At 38.0% G+C, this 16,543-nt stretch overlaps 2 protein-coding genes and 1 non-coding gene across 11 annotated transcripts; 1 reads left to right on the forward strand and 2 right to left on the reverse strand.

The window, feature by feature from the left end:
• Positions 1-478: 478 nt before the first annotated feature.
• LOC107632356 (uncharacterized) lies at positions 479-1,856 on the reverse strand. The gene is made up of 2 exons (XM_088509955.1): positions 1,366-1,856; positions 479-1,178 (listed from the first exon to the last, which is right to left on the reverse strand). Exons 1-2 carry the CDS (start codon positions 1,854-1,856, stop codon positions 479-481), a joined length of 1,191 nt encoding a protein of 396 aa, XP_088366081.1.
• Positions 1,857-10,868: 9,012 nt separating this feature from the next.
• Positions 10,869-16,478, forward strand: LOC107629153 (NOT2 / NOT3 / NOT5 family). 9 transcript variants are annotated; one of them, XM_016331862.3, is made up of 15 exons: positions 10,869-11,113; positions 11,728-11,848; positions 12,266-12,374; positions 12,449-12,627; positions 12,782-12,830; positions 12,945-13,151; positions 13,558-13,743; positions 13,827-13,922; positions 14,454-14,542; positions 14,628-14,813; positions 14,939-15,361; positions 15,445-15,497; positions 15,576-15,617; positions 15,892-16,036; positions 16,150-16,478. In XM_016331862.3, the coding sequence occupies exons 2-15, from the start codon at positions 11,831-11,833 to the stop codon at positions 16,207-16,209; spliced, it is 1,842 nt and encodes a 613-aa protein (XP_016187348.1). In that variant the 5' UTR covers positions 10,869-11,113; positions 11,728-11,830; the 3' UTR covers positions 16,210-16,478. The 9 variants fall into 9 exon arrangements, with proteins under 9 accessions (XP_016187348.1, XP_016187344.1, XP_016187349.1 ...); XM_016331863.3 differs by having other exon boundaries at positions 10,871-11,113; positions 12,266-12,335; XM_088508594.1 differs by having other exon boundaries at positions 10,915-11,191; positions 12,266-12,335.
• On the reverse strand, positions 12,294-12,374 carry LOC148569675 (small nucleolar RNA snoR35). Its single transcript, XR_015908970.1, has one exon. It is a non-coding gene; the product is annotated as a small nucleolar RNA snoR35 (small nucleolar RNA).
• Positions 16,479-16,543: the final 65 nt, after the last annotated feature.

Here is a 16,543-nt window from a genome sequence, read left to right on the forward strand (position 1 = left end):
TTCACTATCATCACTACTACTATGTCCCCCTCGAACTCGCGCTGTTTGAAATGCCAAGCCAAAGACGGGAAGCGCGCCTTCACTTGGACTTCGGCAGATGTCATCCTCTCCGGGTAAGTTGCCGCCGGCTCAGTAAGAGTTAGTTTCCTGGTTGTGTTGTCCTGATAGCTGGTATGTTGTAATTCATATGTGGCAGTCACTCTTATTCATCTCTGATTAGCGACACTAGGGGAGGTGTAGCTGGATCTCCATCTTCTTCAGCCGTTTAAAGGACCTCCAGCCAGCAGAGGAATCGTGTCCTCAATAATGACGCCTTCATCGCACCAAGACAGCAAACCAAAAAAATTCTGAAGTTGATTCACAGCTCTAATCCATCTTCTCCCGCAAGTCTGATTCTTGCTACTTCCAAGGATGCCATGATGCAAGATTGGTTCAGAGTCTTTAGATATTTAGTGCCGACACTTCAGGTGTCATATTACTATCTTCTCACTATCTGCAGAGCTTGAAAATTGTGTTGAAAATGTTGCTGCTCAGTCATGGCCTGTTTATAAGTAATACGTGCTTCTCTTCTTGCAATCCCTCTTATTTCCACCGGTTGGTCCCAGGTCCAATTTCGATTCAGTCTGCCATTTATTGCAAGGCTTGCCACTTGGTGTGCTAGTTGATTGCTCTCCCTATGTGTCCACGTAAAACCGCTATTTGATATACCCTCCATCAGGACATAGATATCCCTCAAAATCGGATCTATCTCACCGATAGTTTCTTTCACTTTCACTGCTTGGATGAGAGGTAAACTATCCGATTCAAATAGGATATTTTTCAATTGTAAATTTTTTGCTAGAATAAGAGCACTCCTTAATGCCATTGATTCCACTGATAGACTTGATGTTGCTCTAACTATTTCAGCTGATCCTGCTACCACCTTTCCTTCATTATCTCTAATTACAACAGCTATTGCACCCTTTCCGGATTCCTTCCTGAAAGCTCCATCAACATTTGCTTTGAGCCTGTCTCCTATTGGCGGCCTCCAGGTAACCCTTCTTCTATACAGATTTCTATTTTCAATGCTATTTCTTTTGTTTGTGAATGGCTGCTTCTGTTCATCTATTTTATTTGCCTCTACAAATTTTGTTTCCGAAATTCTCGCCTTTGTAATCGTTGCCATTGGTTCTATGTTGCTATTCCAAAAAATTGCACAGTTTCTAGATTTCCAAATTTCCCAGCTTAGGTATCCCAATTTGCTTATCATAGTTTCTTTCGATTCTTTACCTTCCTTGTTAATTTGCCTCATGTTCTCTAGTAACCATTCTCCATATGAAGTAACATTTTTCTGGTGTTGGGATACATTGACTTTGAGCTCCAAACCACACAGCCCTCATCCAGGGACATAGTAATAGTGCATGCTCCGTTGTTTCTACTTCAGTTCCACAAATTTGACATATAGGGCTTCTTATGATTCTCTTCTTATAAAGGTTGTAGTTTACTGGAATTATATCATGTGTAGTCCTCCAAGCAAACATTTTGATTTTTTTTGGGACTCGCATTCCCCAGATTCCTCTCCAAAGTTCCTTCAAATCTGTACTTGATGATGCTGAACCTGTTTCATGTTCTCTTTTCTCCATCTTAGCCGCATAATAGCCTGTCTTCACTGTGTATGTTCCATCATATCTGTAGGGCCATATTATTCGATCTTCTTTATTGATCAAGCTTATAGGTGTATTCATAATCATATCTCCTATGTTTTGTGGAAAAATTTGTCTGATCTTGTTTTCATTCCATCCTCCACTTTCCTCCATTAAATCATTCACTCTTTCCACCGTTGTGTTTATGGCTGCTTGAATTCTGGTCATTCCCATAATCCAGTTATCCTCCCTTACTTTAATTGATTTGCCTTGTCCGATACTCCATCTTCCTTTCCTTCTTAGAAAGTCTCTTCCTTGTATTATGCTTTTTCAGGCCCAAGATGCTCCTTTCCCCTCCTTCGCTTCCCAAAAATCTATTTCTGAAAAGTATATACTCTTCAGTATTTTAACCCAAGTGGCATCAGGATTCCCGTTAATCTGTTTCTAACTTTGCATATCCCTGAACCCCAAGCCTCCCTCCTCTTTGCTCATGCTGATTTTTGTCCAACTCCTCCAATGCACCCCTTTTTCCTTTTCGGAGCTTGCCCACCAGAATTTTGCTATTCTTGCACAAATCCTCTGACAGAAATTCTTCGGCAACATCACAACATTCATAACATATGCTGGAATGACTTGTATCACAGACTTAATCAAGATTTCTTTACCCGCCTGATTTAGTAATTTTTCTTTCCAGCCTTCTAACTTGTTCATCACCTTCTCCTCTATCCATGTCAGTGCTTTATTTTTGGATCTTCCCCACTGTGCCGGTAGCCCAAGATATTTTTCTGGTTCCTCCCAGGTAGGCATTCCTAATATCTCTTCAATATTTACCCTTGTTTGTATAGGAACTTGGCTTCCGAATATAATCCCCGATTTCTCCAAGTTTATCATCTGTCCCGATGCCTTCGTGTACTGATTCAAAATTTGTATGATTTGATAAAGTTCATCTTCTCTTACTTCAGCCAAAACTATACAATCATCTGCGAACAAAAGGTGTGTAATGGCAGGTGCATTAGGTGCTGCCTTGAAACCTGTAATTTCTCCTTTGCTGTATGCCTCTTCCATGAGAATGGTAAAAACTTCAGCTGCTAATATGAAAAGATACGGAGATAGTGGGTCGCCCTGCCTGAGGCCCCTCTGTGAATTAATGACCTTGCTGAGGTTTCCATTTACTTTAATCATGTAAGAGGCACTTTTTACACATTCCATAGCAATATTGACCCATCTATGATCAAAGCCCAAAGCTTGCAACACCATTTCCAAAAAATCCCACTCTAGTCTATCATATGCCTTATTCATATCTAACTTGACTGCTAGACTTTGTGATCCTCCTTTCCCCTTTTTTCCAAGGCTGTGGAACACTTCTTGCACGATCAAAATATTATCTTGAATGTATCTTCTACCGACAAATGCACTTTGTATTGGAGAGATTATCTTGTCTAGTATCTTTCTCAGCCTAATTACAATTACCTTTGTTATGATCTTGTAGACAAAGTTGCAGCAACTTATTGGTCTCAACTGACCCAAATTTTCAGGCTGTTTGATTTTCGGTATAAGCACAACTGTAGTTTCTCCCATTTCCTTTGGCATTGTTCCGGTTGTAAAAACCTCTTTCACCACGACGATAACTTCCTTATGAATTACATCCCAATGCTTTTGAAAAAAGAGTCCATTTAAACCATCTGGACTTGGAGCCTTTAGGCTACCCATCGAAAATGCCGCTTCTTTAATTTCTGCATCAGTGATGTCCCGTAGTAGCTCCTCGTTCATTTGTTGAGTTACTCTCCTCGGAATCTTCCTTATGATTTCTTCGAAATTCCTTCCACCTGTTGTTGTGAAGAGATTTGTGAAATGTTCTTCAATTAAAGACATTATCTCCTCGTTTCCACAGATCCACTGTCCCTCTTGGTTTTTTAATCTTTCAATTCTGTTACGATCTCTTCTTTGTATTGTTGAAGCATGAAAGAATGAAGTATTTTTATCACCCCACGTCAACCATTTGATTCTGGATCATTGGCCCCATTACTTTTCCTCCCTCCTCCATAAGTCTTCAATTTTTTTCTTCAGTTATAATACATTGCTGAACTTCCTCAGTTAGGTCTCTTTCCTGAAGCTGCTTTAGCTCTTCCTTCAGCCCATTAATCTTCCTATCTGCTCTTCTAAAAGTTTTTTTGCTCCATTTGCTCAATTCAATTTTGTAATTCTTTATTTTGCCTGAAAGATCTTCCCATTTTCCTTGTTGATTTTCATTATTATTCCATCCTTTTTTGATAATTTCCTTGCATTCTTCATGGTTTTCCCAATAAACCTCATACTTGAACTGCTTGGAGCTTTTTCCCTTTGGCTTTAGCTGTAGAAGGATCAGACAATGGTCTGAGCTAATTGCCGGTAGAGCAGTTCACGTAGGATTCTGATATATCATACGCCAAGCCCAGTTTGCCAAGACTCTATCTAACCTCTCTCTGGTGACAAATCCATTCCTCGGGTTGCCGAACCAAATGAATCTACCACCCTTTAAGTCTACATCCATCAGTTCGTTATAATTAATAAACTTTCTAAATTCCTCTATTTGACTTCGAGGCTTTGGGTGCAATCCTATTTTCTCTTCTTGTTCTAAAATATCATTAAAATCTCCTATAAATATTTGTGGATCATCTGTTGACCTATTATGTGCTGACAATTCCTTCCATTAAGCCTTTCTATGTTGAAATTTTGGGTTCCCATACAGAAAACAGCAGCTCCAGTCATAGTTATTATCTTTTTTTATTTTAGCTTTTATATAATAATTAGACCATGCATAAACATTAACATCAATATTTTTATTCCACAAAAGACATAGACCACCGGACAAGCCCTGGGGTTCGATGCAAAAGTGTTTCTCAAAATGTAACTTCCTTTTAAGTTTCATAATTCTACCTTCCATGGCCCTTGTTTCTATCAAGAACAAAATATCTGGTTTAAATTTTCTACAGAGGTTCTGAGCCTCTAAGGTTGTCGCAGGGGCTGCAACCCCGCGACAATTCCAACTTATAACACTCATAGCTCTAGGTGGGGCATGTGTTGGCCCGTCTCCTCAGCCATATCAAAAAAAAAGTTGCTGTGATCACCTCTGATAGTCAGTTCTCTGGTGCTTCTCCCTTCGGTCTTGTACTCAACTTTGCCCCTTTTGCTTCTCGTTATCATGGTCTGCTATTCCATCTCTGTCTCATCTGAATCCAGAATTATGAGCCTCTCTATCGAATCCCTTTTCCTTTTAATGTTTAATTTGTATTGCATCTTGTTTGCCAATTCAATTTCCCAGTTTTCTGTACTCTCCCTACCGTGTTGCTGCTTTTGCTCTTCATCATCTTCACTAGCCAACTCCACCAAGTAGAAGCTTCCCTTACCATCTCTATGGACTTGTGTTTTCCTGGCTTTCTTCTTTCCCATTTCCTCCATATTATGTTTTCTATAATTCCATATGCTTTCACTTTGTGTCTCCTTCCTAGTTCCCGCTACTGTGACTTCCATATGCTCAATCATCCTCTGTTCTATATTGGCTTCATTTCTCTTCCCAAATTTCTCCCTTAATAACTCCCTGATTGTCTTGGCCCCTTTTATTTCGGTAGCTTTTTCTTGTTGCATTATTTCTTTACTCCCATACCCAGTATACGTTGGCAGCCTTGTATTACCCTTGCTTGGGCCTTTAGTGCATGAGTAGCTTTTTTCTTCTTCATAATCTGTATTGCTTGGACATTTTTTAGTGGGCTCTCCTTCTTGAAATAATTTTATGCCTCCTAAGTCTTGTCCTGCCTTCTTTGGGCCAGACCCATTTTTGTCTATACTCCACTTGGCCTCTTTGCCTCTTTGTTGCTGTGTAGCTTTACCCAATATCCCCATCTGTCTCTGATCTTCTTTCCCTTGATTTCCTCCATTAGTCAGCTGATTTTTTGGGATTTCTCCCACCTGCTCCGCTCCTTTCATTCCTACTTTTTCTCTACTTTCCTGACTTCCAGAATTTTTCTCTCCCTTATTCTCAGTATTTTTTGCCTGGTCAATACCTACTCCACTGGCTGCAGACTCCTGTAGCTCTACCACATGCATGTTGTATTCTGTTCTTCCACGCGCCTCCCTTCCTTTCTCTATTTCTCCTTCATTGCACTGTTCCTCCTCCTTCTCCGTTACAACATATATTGCTTTTGCTTGACTGACCCCATTCCTGCTGTGTATTTAGGCATATCTGAGTTCCATGAGGCCGTCACCCTTTCCTTGTTGCACTCTTTTCTTCCATGCCCTAAGACTCCACAGTTCAAGCAGTATGAATCTTGCAATCTTTCGTATTTGAAGTGAATCCTAGCATCAGAAAGATTATCCCTTCTCATCCAAAATTCAGTAGGTAATGCCTTCGTCACTTCCATGGCCACTATCACTCTGAGAAAAGACCTTGCCAAAATATTATTTTTGATCGGATCCTCCACCTCCTCCACTATCCCCATTCTCTCACCTATAAATTTGCCTGTTTCAACATTCATGTATTCCAAAGGCAAGCCATGAATCTGTACCCAGAATTCTAGAAAGCTATGATCCACTTCATGTATTGACTCATTTTGTGTCCACAGTTTTAGATTAATCAGATAGCCCCTTACACTCCATGGCCCCCTTTTAAGATCTGTTGCCCTCTTCTTTTGTCTTCAATGCTTATTAACACTTTATTTCGTGCCACTTCAGAGATGAATAATCCTTTCAGGTTTCTCCATATTCCCATTAAAGCATTCTTGATTGTCTTGAAATTAATCTTTTTATCTGTTATGACTTTTTCAACTATGTTGATGCACTCCGGCTTGAAACCTTTTTGCTCTTCCTGTCTGATTGTTATTATTTTTCCATCTATAGAGTCACTGATGAACAATGCCATACTAGCTGAATTTAACTCTGCTGATGCTCTTGTCTTCGAAGCTGTGCTAAGCTGATGGTCTTGTGTGTGGATGTTGCGGAATGTAGATATATTGTTATGTGTGTAGGTTCTGTATGTGTTGTTTTGTGTTGATAAAACAGGTTCTAGTTCATAATGGTTGTTTTGTGTTTTGTGATACATAATCTCTCTTACAGAGAACTCCTGCTTGTACCAACTCTCTCCAGTTGAGAGAAATTTGCTCTCCAGTTGAGAGAAAAATTTCTGGTCGAGTTAGTTTTGTTGTTGTTGGGAGATAGCTTTATTTTGGGCCAAGTTAGTCAATTGCTGTTTAGTGAACTATCATTTTGCACAAATAAGCCTCCTTTAGTGTGATAAACTGACAATGGATCAAGTTATGGTCTCTCCGTCCTTTCATCATTCCTGAGAGTTCTGAGTGGGCTTTCAACATATGTTGTCATGAAATTATTTATATACAAAAAGAATAGGAAGAAGATATTTTATTATAAGAGCCATGACCCATCACCCATGAGCAAAGCTACAAAGCCTCACGGTCCAAAAATAGAGAAATTGTTAGGTTTGCTATATTCGGTAAGGATTGTCTCCCAAAAAGAAAAAGTATGGATTTTTTTTTTAAGGGAAAGGTTCAAGACCAAAAAAAAAAAGGGCAAAGGTTTTATACCTTAATCATTATGGTTAAACAAATTGTATAGACCACCAAAATATCCAAGAAATATGCTCCACTATATCAGGTACGCTTAGCATTTTTATTTGTGGTAGATTTTTGTTTTTTGAATTTTGTAAAAAAAAAAATAAATAAGAGGTGAAAACAGAATTCATAAAATAAAACAAAAATTTATAAAACAAAAAATACAGAAAATAAAAACAAAAACTAAATACACTCTAATATCTCTTATTTCTTCCACCACTCGTCATTGACTCTGCCACCACCGTAGGTCCGCAGCCATGAACATCGTCTCAACCACCACCACCATCTCGATCTCCTATAATGATAAGTTCTATCTAAAATAAACCCCCAAATCTTTTCTTTCTACAAAGAAAAACACATTTGAAGAAACCGTTTTTTTTTCTCTGGGAAAGCTCTAACTATTGAAAAAATACACTCGTGTAGGTATTTGCATACGTGTATTATAATTTTTTTTTTAAATTAAGAGTGAGACTCGAATTCAAAAAATCTAAGTGAAAATAGAGAGATTATGTCATTTAAATTATGACTCGTTGGCATATTTGTATTATAACTTAGAGATGAGCTCTTTGTATAATATATATTATATGATAATGAGGTAAATATCAAATCGGTATCCGAAAGATTTTAACGCTGACAAAATGGTACTTGACTTTTGTTATTAACAAAATAATCCTTAAAAGATTTTAAAAGTTGACAAGTGTGTCCCCGAGCTCGCCGGAGCAAATCTCCAGCAAGCACAATCTTGACGTGGCCACCGTATTTTGGTGACCTGGCAAACCACCCCCAAAGTCCCCTCCCAACGCACACTCCCTCCCCTTCCCTCTCCCTCCCCGTCGTAACCCCATCCCCAACACACACTTCTCCCCCATCGCAGCCCCCGCCCCATCACAACCCCCCTCCAACGTACACTCTCTCCTTCCTCCCTCAACACCACCATTCGCAGCACCAACAACCTTAACATCAATAGCAATAACAACCTCCACCACTCCCCCTCCCCAATGCACACTACCCCTCCCTCCCTCAACCCCACCACTCACAGCAACAACAATCTCAACATCAACAGCAACAGCAATCTCCACTACTCCACATTTCCCAACGCACACTCCTCTCTCTCTCCTCAACACCATCACTTGCAGCAACAATAACCTCAACATCAATAGAATTGTCCCAGATCATGAATTGTCCCAACTTTTTAGATTAATTTATAATTCAAAAATATTAATAACAATAAAACTCAGAGAAAGCAAACAAATTCATGTACAATAATCAAAATAAAATAAAGCTTAATACAGACACCACCGAAGCAAGAAGTAAATTTAGACAAGGTCAGAAGAAGAACACCAGAAACAGAGGAGGCAGGGCAGCAACTGGGGGCGAGCAGCAAGCAGATACGAGCAGCAACTGGCGGTGAGCAGCGAGCAGAGGTGATGGAGACGAGGCCGACGAAGAAGACAGACGACGCTGGCATACGCAGAAGACTCGACGACGAGATAGCGACAGTGCGGTGTCGGTGACACTAGTTCTGTAAGACTGAGAAGGTTGAGCTCCACTACCGTTTTGGAGGAGAGTGAGTTGAGAGTGTGAGACAATGCATTGGGAATGGGGAATTAGGGTTCAAAGGGGCAAGGGAAGGGAATTAGAGCTTAGAAACTGAGATTTTGGATTAGGGAGGAAAAAAGTGCATTGGAGACGGGAGATTAGGGTTAGGGAGGGAGGAGGGGGAGGAGAAGGATTAGGGTTGGAGAGGATTTTTGTCATGTCATCAAAACGTAGTGGCCATGTCAGCATTGTATTTGTCGGAGATGTACTCCGGCGAACTTGCGGGTACGCTTATCAAATTTTAAAATCTTTCAAGAGCTATTTTGTTAATAACAAAAATCAAGTACTATTTTATTAGTGTCAAAATCTTTCGAATACCGATTTGATATTTACCTCTACGATAATATATGAGTATATGTTTCTTAAAAAATTCAATACTACCATAATGGCACTGAACGACACTATAATTTTAAAGCAAAATTTGACTTTCTAAAAATGGTTCTTCTATAAAATTAAAGGTAAAGTTAATATAGTATTCAACAAACGCTATTAGTATTAACATTTAACAATAACTTAAAACAAAATATTAAGTCATAAACATTTAATATTTCACACAATTTAATACGTAAAATATTTTTAAAACAGTTAAAAATAACGTTAATAGGAATAACAAATACTTGTTTCTTTCACCAAATCATCATACTTTTAAGTAAAAAATAAATCAATACAAATACATTATTTATAATTTTGATTAAATTTTTTAACAATCATTCTAAACGTGTACAAAAAAATAGACACCAAATTAATTCTTACCATAAAAATACATATTAAAAATGAGTTAAATAATATATATTTATGAATCTCGCTAGAGAGCCAATGAAAAATCTTGATAATGTGTACAATGGGTTGATTATTTAGTTTAATAAAAATGAATAATAACTTCAAAAATTCTCATTTAATTATTTCACATCAAATTTCAAATTTCAAATTCTCCAATTTCAAATTTTAAATTTTTAAAAAATTCCGTTAGTCATTTCACCGATAATCATCTCATTTCACCGTCGCTACCACACGCCACTCACCCTTAGTAAAAATAGCCATCCACTTAAGGACCTAATGAATTGAACATCTAACATATTTCAATTATATATAACTAAACCAAATCCAAGCAAAATAATCATCTATATAAAAATTAAAATAACTATCCGCATACCTACTAAAATGACCATCATAAATTGATCATTCAAATAGAAGAAGAAGATGATGAATAAACAGACGAAACAACTATTGGGGTGAAACATAGTTTTAAAAGACTAGGCATGACGAAAGCGGCACTGTTGTGAAGCATAGGGCTCAAATCTCAAAGAAGCTAACCATGCTTGGATCCGAAGAAGAAGAGCATGGTATCATCGATGAGAAGAGGCTTGAAGGAATGGGAGAAAGTGAATTCGGTTCGGAAGAGAGAAGCGCGAAAAAGCGGCAACAACGTTAGGCTGAGCGTCGGAGGGCGAGACGCGTGGAGCTGACCAGCAGAGGTGAGGACAGTGTCGGTGGGAGGATGCGGTGGCGTCGGTATAGCAAGTGATGCGAGGTGAGGATCAGAAAAGATGACTGTGAGTTTTGAACGTGTATATGAAGTTACAGTAAGATTAGGAATAACCGTGAATAGATTTAAATACTAATTCTAATTTTTCAAATTTTAAAATTTAAAATTAAATAATTTATTAATAATTTAATTTTTAATTATAATTTTATCTGTTTTTAATTTATTGTACACATTGTACACAATTAATATTGATTACCAATACTTTTTTTATATTTATACATGAATATATAGTAATTAATTTAATAACAAATTTTTAGTTTGCATATTGTATTTTTGTTTTTTCAATTAGATTAAATTTATTTAGCAATTCTAATTGGATTTAATTGAATTTGAATAACTCCATGGAATCTCACAAGTCTCAACTCTCAAGTGGCATAAACTTTTCAAAAATGAGGCCCAAGGTGTTGGTGACTTGGCGGAGAATCCTCACCAGCAGTTAATACTTAATTATATATATAACTTGAATATATATTATATATTATATATAATTTTATTTTTCCCCCTTCGTTTTTCCACTTATCACAGAAATTCGCAAACGCTTGTCTCTGTCTTCACAAACCCAAACTCAAACCCAAACCCAACCCGAAGCTTTTATCTCTCTATCTTGTTTTCTCTTCTTCCTTTCTCTCTCTTTCTCTCTCGCTCATACCTATCGCTTTCTATCTTTCTCTCTGGTTTTCGATTTAGGGCTCACGAACTCGCTCTTTGACTCAGAACCTTCTTGCAGCTCCGATCTGCTCCTTGAGGTATCGCCGAGTCGACTCGTTCGCAGCTTCGATCTACTGTGCTCTCTCTTACAACTCCTTCATTTCATTCTCTTAGAAGTTAGATCTTCGCGTTTGCGCTACTCATCATTTTTACTGTTTTAGATCTTACGGTTCCAGTGCTTAAGCTTCGAATTTAATTTTCTGCTATTAATGCTAATTCTTGTTCGTGCAACTGAAGCTATTTGTCGTCAATTGAACTGTCGTTTGGTTTATTTTTGTTTTCAATTTAAGATGTGAGATGATAGAGGAATCTGCAATTTGGATGATGTCTGATTAATGTGCATTTGGAAGTGTGTTTTTAGCTTGCGAGCTTGGTTTAAGTGTTTTAGGTTAGGAATCTGGCGGATTTTCTTGGTTTTAATGTGTGTTCATTCAACACTGTCATTTCTTTTATGTATTGTTACTTTTCAGTGTTGCCACGTGTTTGGTTAAGTCATTGTTCTTGATTCTTTATTTTCTAGTATGACAGTCCTGTGTTGATAATTAGTTTTAAGTTTTAACTGTGGTTTCTGCTTCAGTAAGTTATTGGTGTCTCCTATGGACAAATATAGAGTTTGCTCATTCTTACGAGTTATTGTTTTTATCCTCTATAGGTTGTGTTGATTTGTTGCAAGGAAAACGCTCTTCAGGTTGGTGTTCAAGGGGGAGGACTCAGGAAAGGGATGACTTATAGTTTGGCCTGTTGAAATTCGAGCAATGTCAGGGCTACTTAATGTATTCCCTTATACCTTGAAATGCTTCCCATTTTGTTCTTTGTCATTTGGAGAAGATTTTCAATTTTTGTTCTTTCCCTTTTTATTACTTTGCATTGTCATGGCTACCAGATCTTTTTACTATAATTTTCTCGGATAGTTTGAATAACTGCTTGTTTGGTTGCATTAGGAAAACTAGGGTTTTTCTATTAGGAATTGACCAGACAGACTATTAGCTGGCTTATACTGGGGATTAACTTCTGTTACTTAATGAGTGTTAGAACTTAGTCGCTTTCTTGTATGCATGTTGTTTAGCTTGAAGGTGCTTAAATTCCAGTCTAGTACAGTTTCCCTAGGATGTTGGTTCCCATGTCTTGATTTTATTCCTTTTACTACATGTCTATCACAAAAGTAAATTTTAACTGAGATTTCCTTGCAGTCTTCTCTGAACGGTTCTGCTTCAAATCTTCCAGATGGTGCTGGGAGGTCTTTTGCTACTTCATTCTCTGGTCAGTCTGGTGCAGCCTCCCCTGTCTTTCATCATACTGGTGGGGAGCTTTTGCTGGCATTAATTCATTTTCTCGTCCCATTTAGTTGTATAATTGCTAGGTTCTTGGTGCAGGATCCCTTCAAGGACTGCACAATATTCATGGGAGCTTTAATGTACCCAACATGCCTGGTACACTCACATCAAGAAACTCAACAATAAATAGTGTCCCATCCGGTGGTGTTCAGCAACAAACAGGTAGCCTTTCTAGTGGAAGGTTTGGTTCCAACAATCTGCCTGTTGCATTATCTCAGGTATTTGTTATGTCATCTGTTTGTTTCTTTACACTATAGATTGGTAGAGTAGTTAATAGAATATTGTGCATAATATCAACTCTTCTTCCTATCATCCTTTTCCTACTGTTACATAATTTATCAGGGGTTCATTTATCTCAATTAAATTTTGCAGCTATCTCATGGAAGTGCCCATGGACACTCGGGAGTTGCCAATAGAGGAGGTATAAATGTTGTAGGAAACCCTGGATTTAGTAGTAGCACAAATGGAGTTGGAGGTTCTATTCCTGGGATTCTTCCAACATCCGCTGCAATTGGTAACCGAAATGCTGTTCCAGGATTGGGAGTATCCCAAATTTTGGGAAATGCAGGTCCTCGAATCACAAGTTCTGTGGGAAACATGGTTGGAGGGGGGAACCTTGGAAGGACTGGTGGAGGATTGTCTGTACCTGGTCTCACATCCCGTCATTTGAGTGCAAACAGTGGATCTGCTGGCTTAGGAGTACAGGGACAGAATCGATTGATGAGTGGTGTGCTTCCACAAGGTACGTATTTTTATGGATGTCCATTATAATGGTGTTGAAGCAATACTTATCCACAAAGATGTTCTCATGCAGTGACCCCTGTCCCCTAATTGCATTTGCTTTGTGCATGATGAGTGTCCAAGTGCAGCCATATAGAAGATGACTTTATTTTCTGTTTGCATTGGTTCAGCTTGTCCAACTAGTTGGCCTTCTTCTATGCAACCACATTGTTCGCTTCCACATGTTGAAAACTGTTAAAGAACTGCTGGTTGTTTTAGATTTGTATATAATATGCTTGATGAAATCATTTATATTTGTTTTTATGCATGTTGAATGCATAAATATTTTTCCTATGATTGATACTCATTTGAGCTTACCATAGGTTTTGAAGTATTTCTTTAGTGGTGACAAGAGCTTCTTGATTCAGGATCTCCGCAGGTGATTTCAATGCTAGGGAACTCTTATCCCAATGCTGGTGGTCCACTTTCACAAAGCCATGTTATGGGTATGTTGAATGATGTAAACTCGAGTGATAATTCTCCTTTTGACATGAATGACTTCCCTCAACTGACTAGTCGACCTAGTTCTGCTGGAGGGCCTCAAGGACAATTGGGTATGCAAACGAAAATTTTCCTTTGCATTTGAGACATTTGTCCACTTTCTTTTATGATGATTTATTGTACAAACATGTCTCAGGTTCTTTACGGAAGCAGGGTCTTAGTCCCATCGTTCAACAAAACCAAGAGTTTAGTATTCAAAATGAAGATTTCCCAGCTTTGCCAGGATTCAAAGGTGTAGTAACTGGAGAAGATATGTGACCTGATTGGCTGTTGTGCATTTCTTTCTAGCAATTTTGGCTGTTTTATGTTATCAAATAGTTTTTTTGTATAGTTGCATTATGATTTGTTGTTTAAAGAGTCTCTTCTTAGAGAGTTGAGTTATAGACTGAATTATGCACTTTCTCTTTTGAAAAGTTTGATGGATTTACGTGCATATCTACCTTAGTTCCTTTGGTGCTTGGTTTTATTGCTTTGTTTATTATATTCTGACATTATAAGTCGTGTAAGGTGTTAAATAAGCATATGGTTTCCTGGTTTGTATCTCATCAAGTGATTAAATGATCGGTTATAGATCTAGTGAGGATGCTAAAATGTCTCGTAAATGACAACTTAGTGATTCTCCTTAAGACGAATTCGTGATGCCACACTGTTGGAGCTTTGATTGCTTTGATTAAATGACAACTTAGTGATTCTCCTTATTTTTGGTTACCTTAGTTCGCAGATCTTTAATTCAGTAACCATATTATATTATTTATTTTTACAGGTGGCAATGCTGATTATGCTATGGATATGCACCAGAAAGAACAGCTTCATGACAATGCTGTACCAATGATGCAATCTCAACATTTCCCGGTGAGTTGCATGTTTAAAGACTAAGAAATCTTTATATATATATATATATATTCCTCACTTATTATTCTATCCTTGTAATATGCAGATGGGGAGGTCTGCTGGTTTTAGCTTGGGGGGAACATATTCATCACATCGTACACAACAGCAACAACAACATGCTCCTTCGGTGAGTAGTGGTGGTGTCTCATTTTCATCTGTAAACAACCAGGATCTTCTCCATCTACATGGATCAGATATTTTTCCATCTACACATTCAACTTATCATTCGCAGGTCTGCATGCTCTCTAAATTGCTGTTGTAATGAATAAGCCTCGTTCTTTCTCTAGTTTGCTTGACTTTAATATTCATTCTGAAGCAAGATTTCAGCCATCCTAACCACTTCTGGATTGGTTCTAGGCAAGTGGACCTCCTGGGATTGGATTAAGGCCACTAAATTCTCCAAATACAGTCTCTAGTATGGGTCAGTATGACCAGATCCTCCAGCAGTATCAACAGCACCAGAATCAGTCGCAGTTCCGCCTTCAAATGTCAGCCGTAAATCAGTCGTTTCGGGATCAGGGCATGAAAGCTATGCAAACTGCACAATCCACACCAGATCCATTTGGTTTGCTTGGCTTGTTAAGTGTGATCAGGATGAGTGATCCAGACTTGACATCTCTTGCACTTGGAATTGATCTTACTACACTTGGATTAAATTTGAATTCATCGGAAAATCTACACAAGACGTTTGGGTCTCCATGGTCTGATGAACCTGCAAAGGGTGATCCAGAGTTTAATGTGCCACAATGTTATTACGCAAAGCAGCCCCCTGCTTTACATGTGAGGTTTTTAAATTATGCTATTGAATCGATTTCTTTATTTGCAAATCCTTCATTAGGCTTACTGCTTATTGCATGATGCAGCAAGGTTACTTTTCAAAGTTTTCGGTGGAAACATTGTTTTACATATTCTACAGGTTTGCAATTACATCTTACTCGGTTTCTAATTGGCTTGCTTAGTATTATAATTAACCACTTTTTTTTCTTGGTTGCAGCATGCCCAAAGACGAAGCACAATTATATGCTGCAAATGAGCTGTATGCACATACCCTCCAATTCATCCTTTTTTTGTTATTTATATTTTATTTTCTGTGGTTAGGGCTTATTTCCCAATTATGTTGGGATTGTTACAATTTGGGAGCAATTAATGGTTAATTCAGTCAATACTTGCTAACCTTTCTTTGTTAATCAGTCACGGAGTTTGAGTATTCCTACTGCAAAACGTATATTGGCAGGAACTCCTGAATTAAAATCTAAATTGTTTTCCTCTGATCAATAATTTCTAACAAGGTAGGTGGTTGTTGCTTTCAGGCACAATAGAGGTTGGTATTATCACAAAGAGAATCGTTTCTGGTTTATAAGAGTTCCCAACATGGAGCCCCTTGTTAAAACGAACACATACGAGAGAGGATCTTATCACTGTTTCGATCCAAACACATTTGAAACTGTTCGCAAGGTTAGCTTTATACATAATAGTATTCGTAGTGTTCTTAAAACTATTTCTCGTGTTCCAATGTTTAATTGTTTTCCTTTTATCCCTGGCCTCTAATGAAAAAAAAATCCTTGCAGGATAACTTTGTTCTACATTATGAAATGTTGGAAAAGAGACCGCCTCTACCACAGCATTGAGTAGGAATCAGAACCTTTATTGTAGAGTTTCAACTGTAAATTTTCATTCTGGATTTTAATTCCTCAGAAAGTCATTAGCATAAGTATTCCTTTAGTTTGGGCTTTCTCGTACTATATGTCGCTTGAGTGATCCAAGCATTTCATCTTTAACTGCCCCAATTTGAACAAAAGAATTATGATACATAGGTATTTCGATAACCTAGTTATCTGACGGATTTTGTCTGCCCCCTAGCTCCAATGCACAGAAAAGAAAAGCACCTTTGTCAATATTTGATATGGTTCCTAGGAATTATGCTTCAGAGTTCACAGCTAGCTGAATAATGATTTAATTAAT

This window comes from Arachis ipaensis, chromosome B3 (assembly GCF_059453495.1).
Source record: "Arachis ipaensis isolate K30076 ecotype BB chromosome B3, ASM5945349v1, whole genome shotgun sequence".
NCBI lineage: Eukaryota > Viridiplantae > Streptophyta > Magnoliopsida > Fabales > Fabaceae > Arachis > Arachis ipaensis.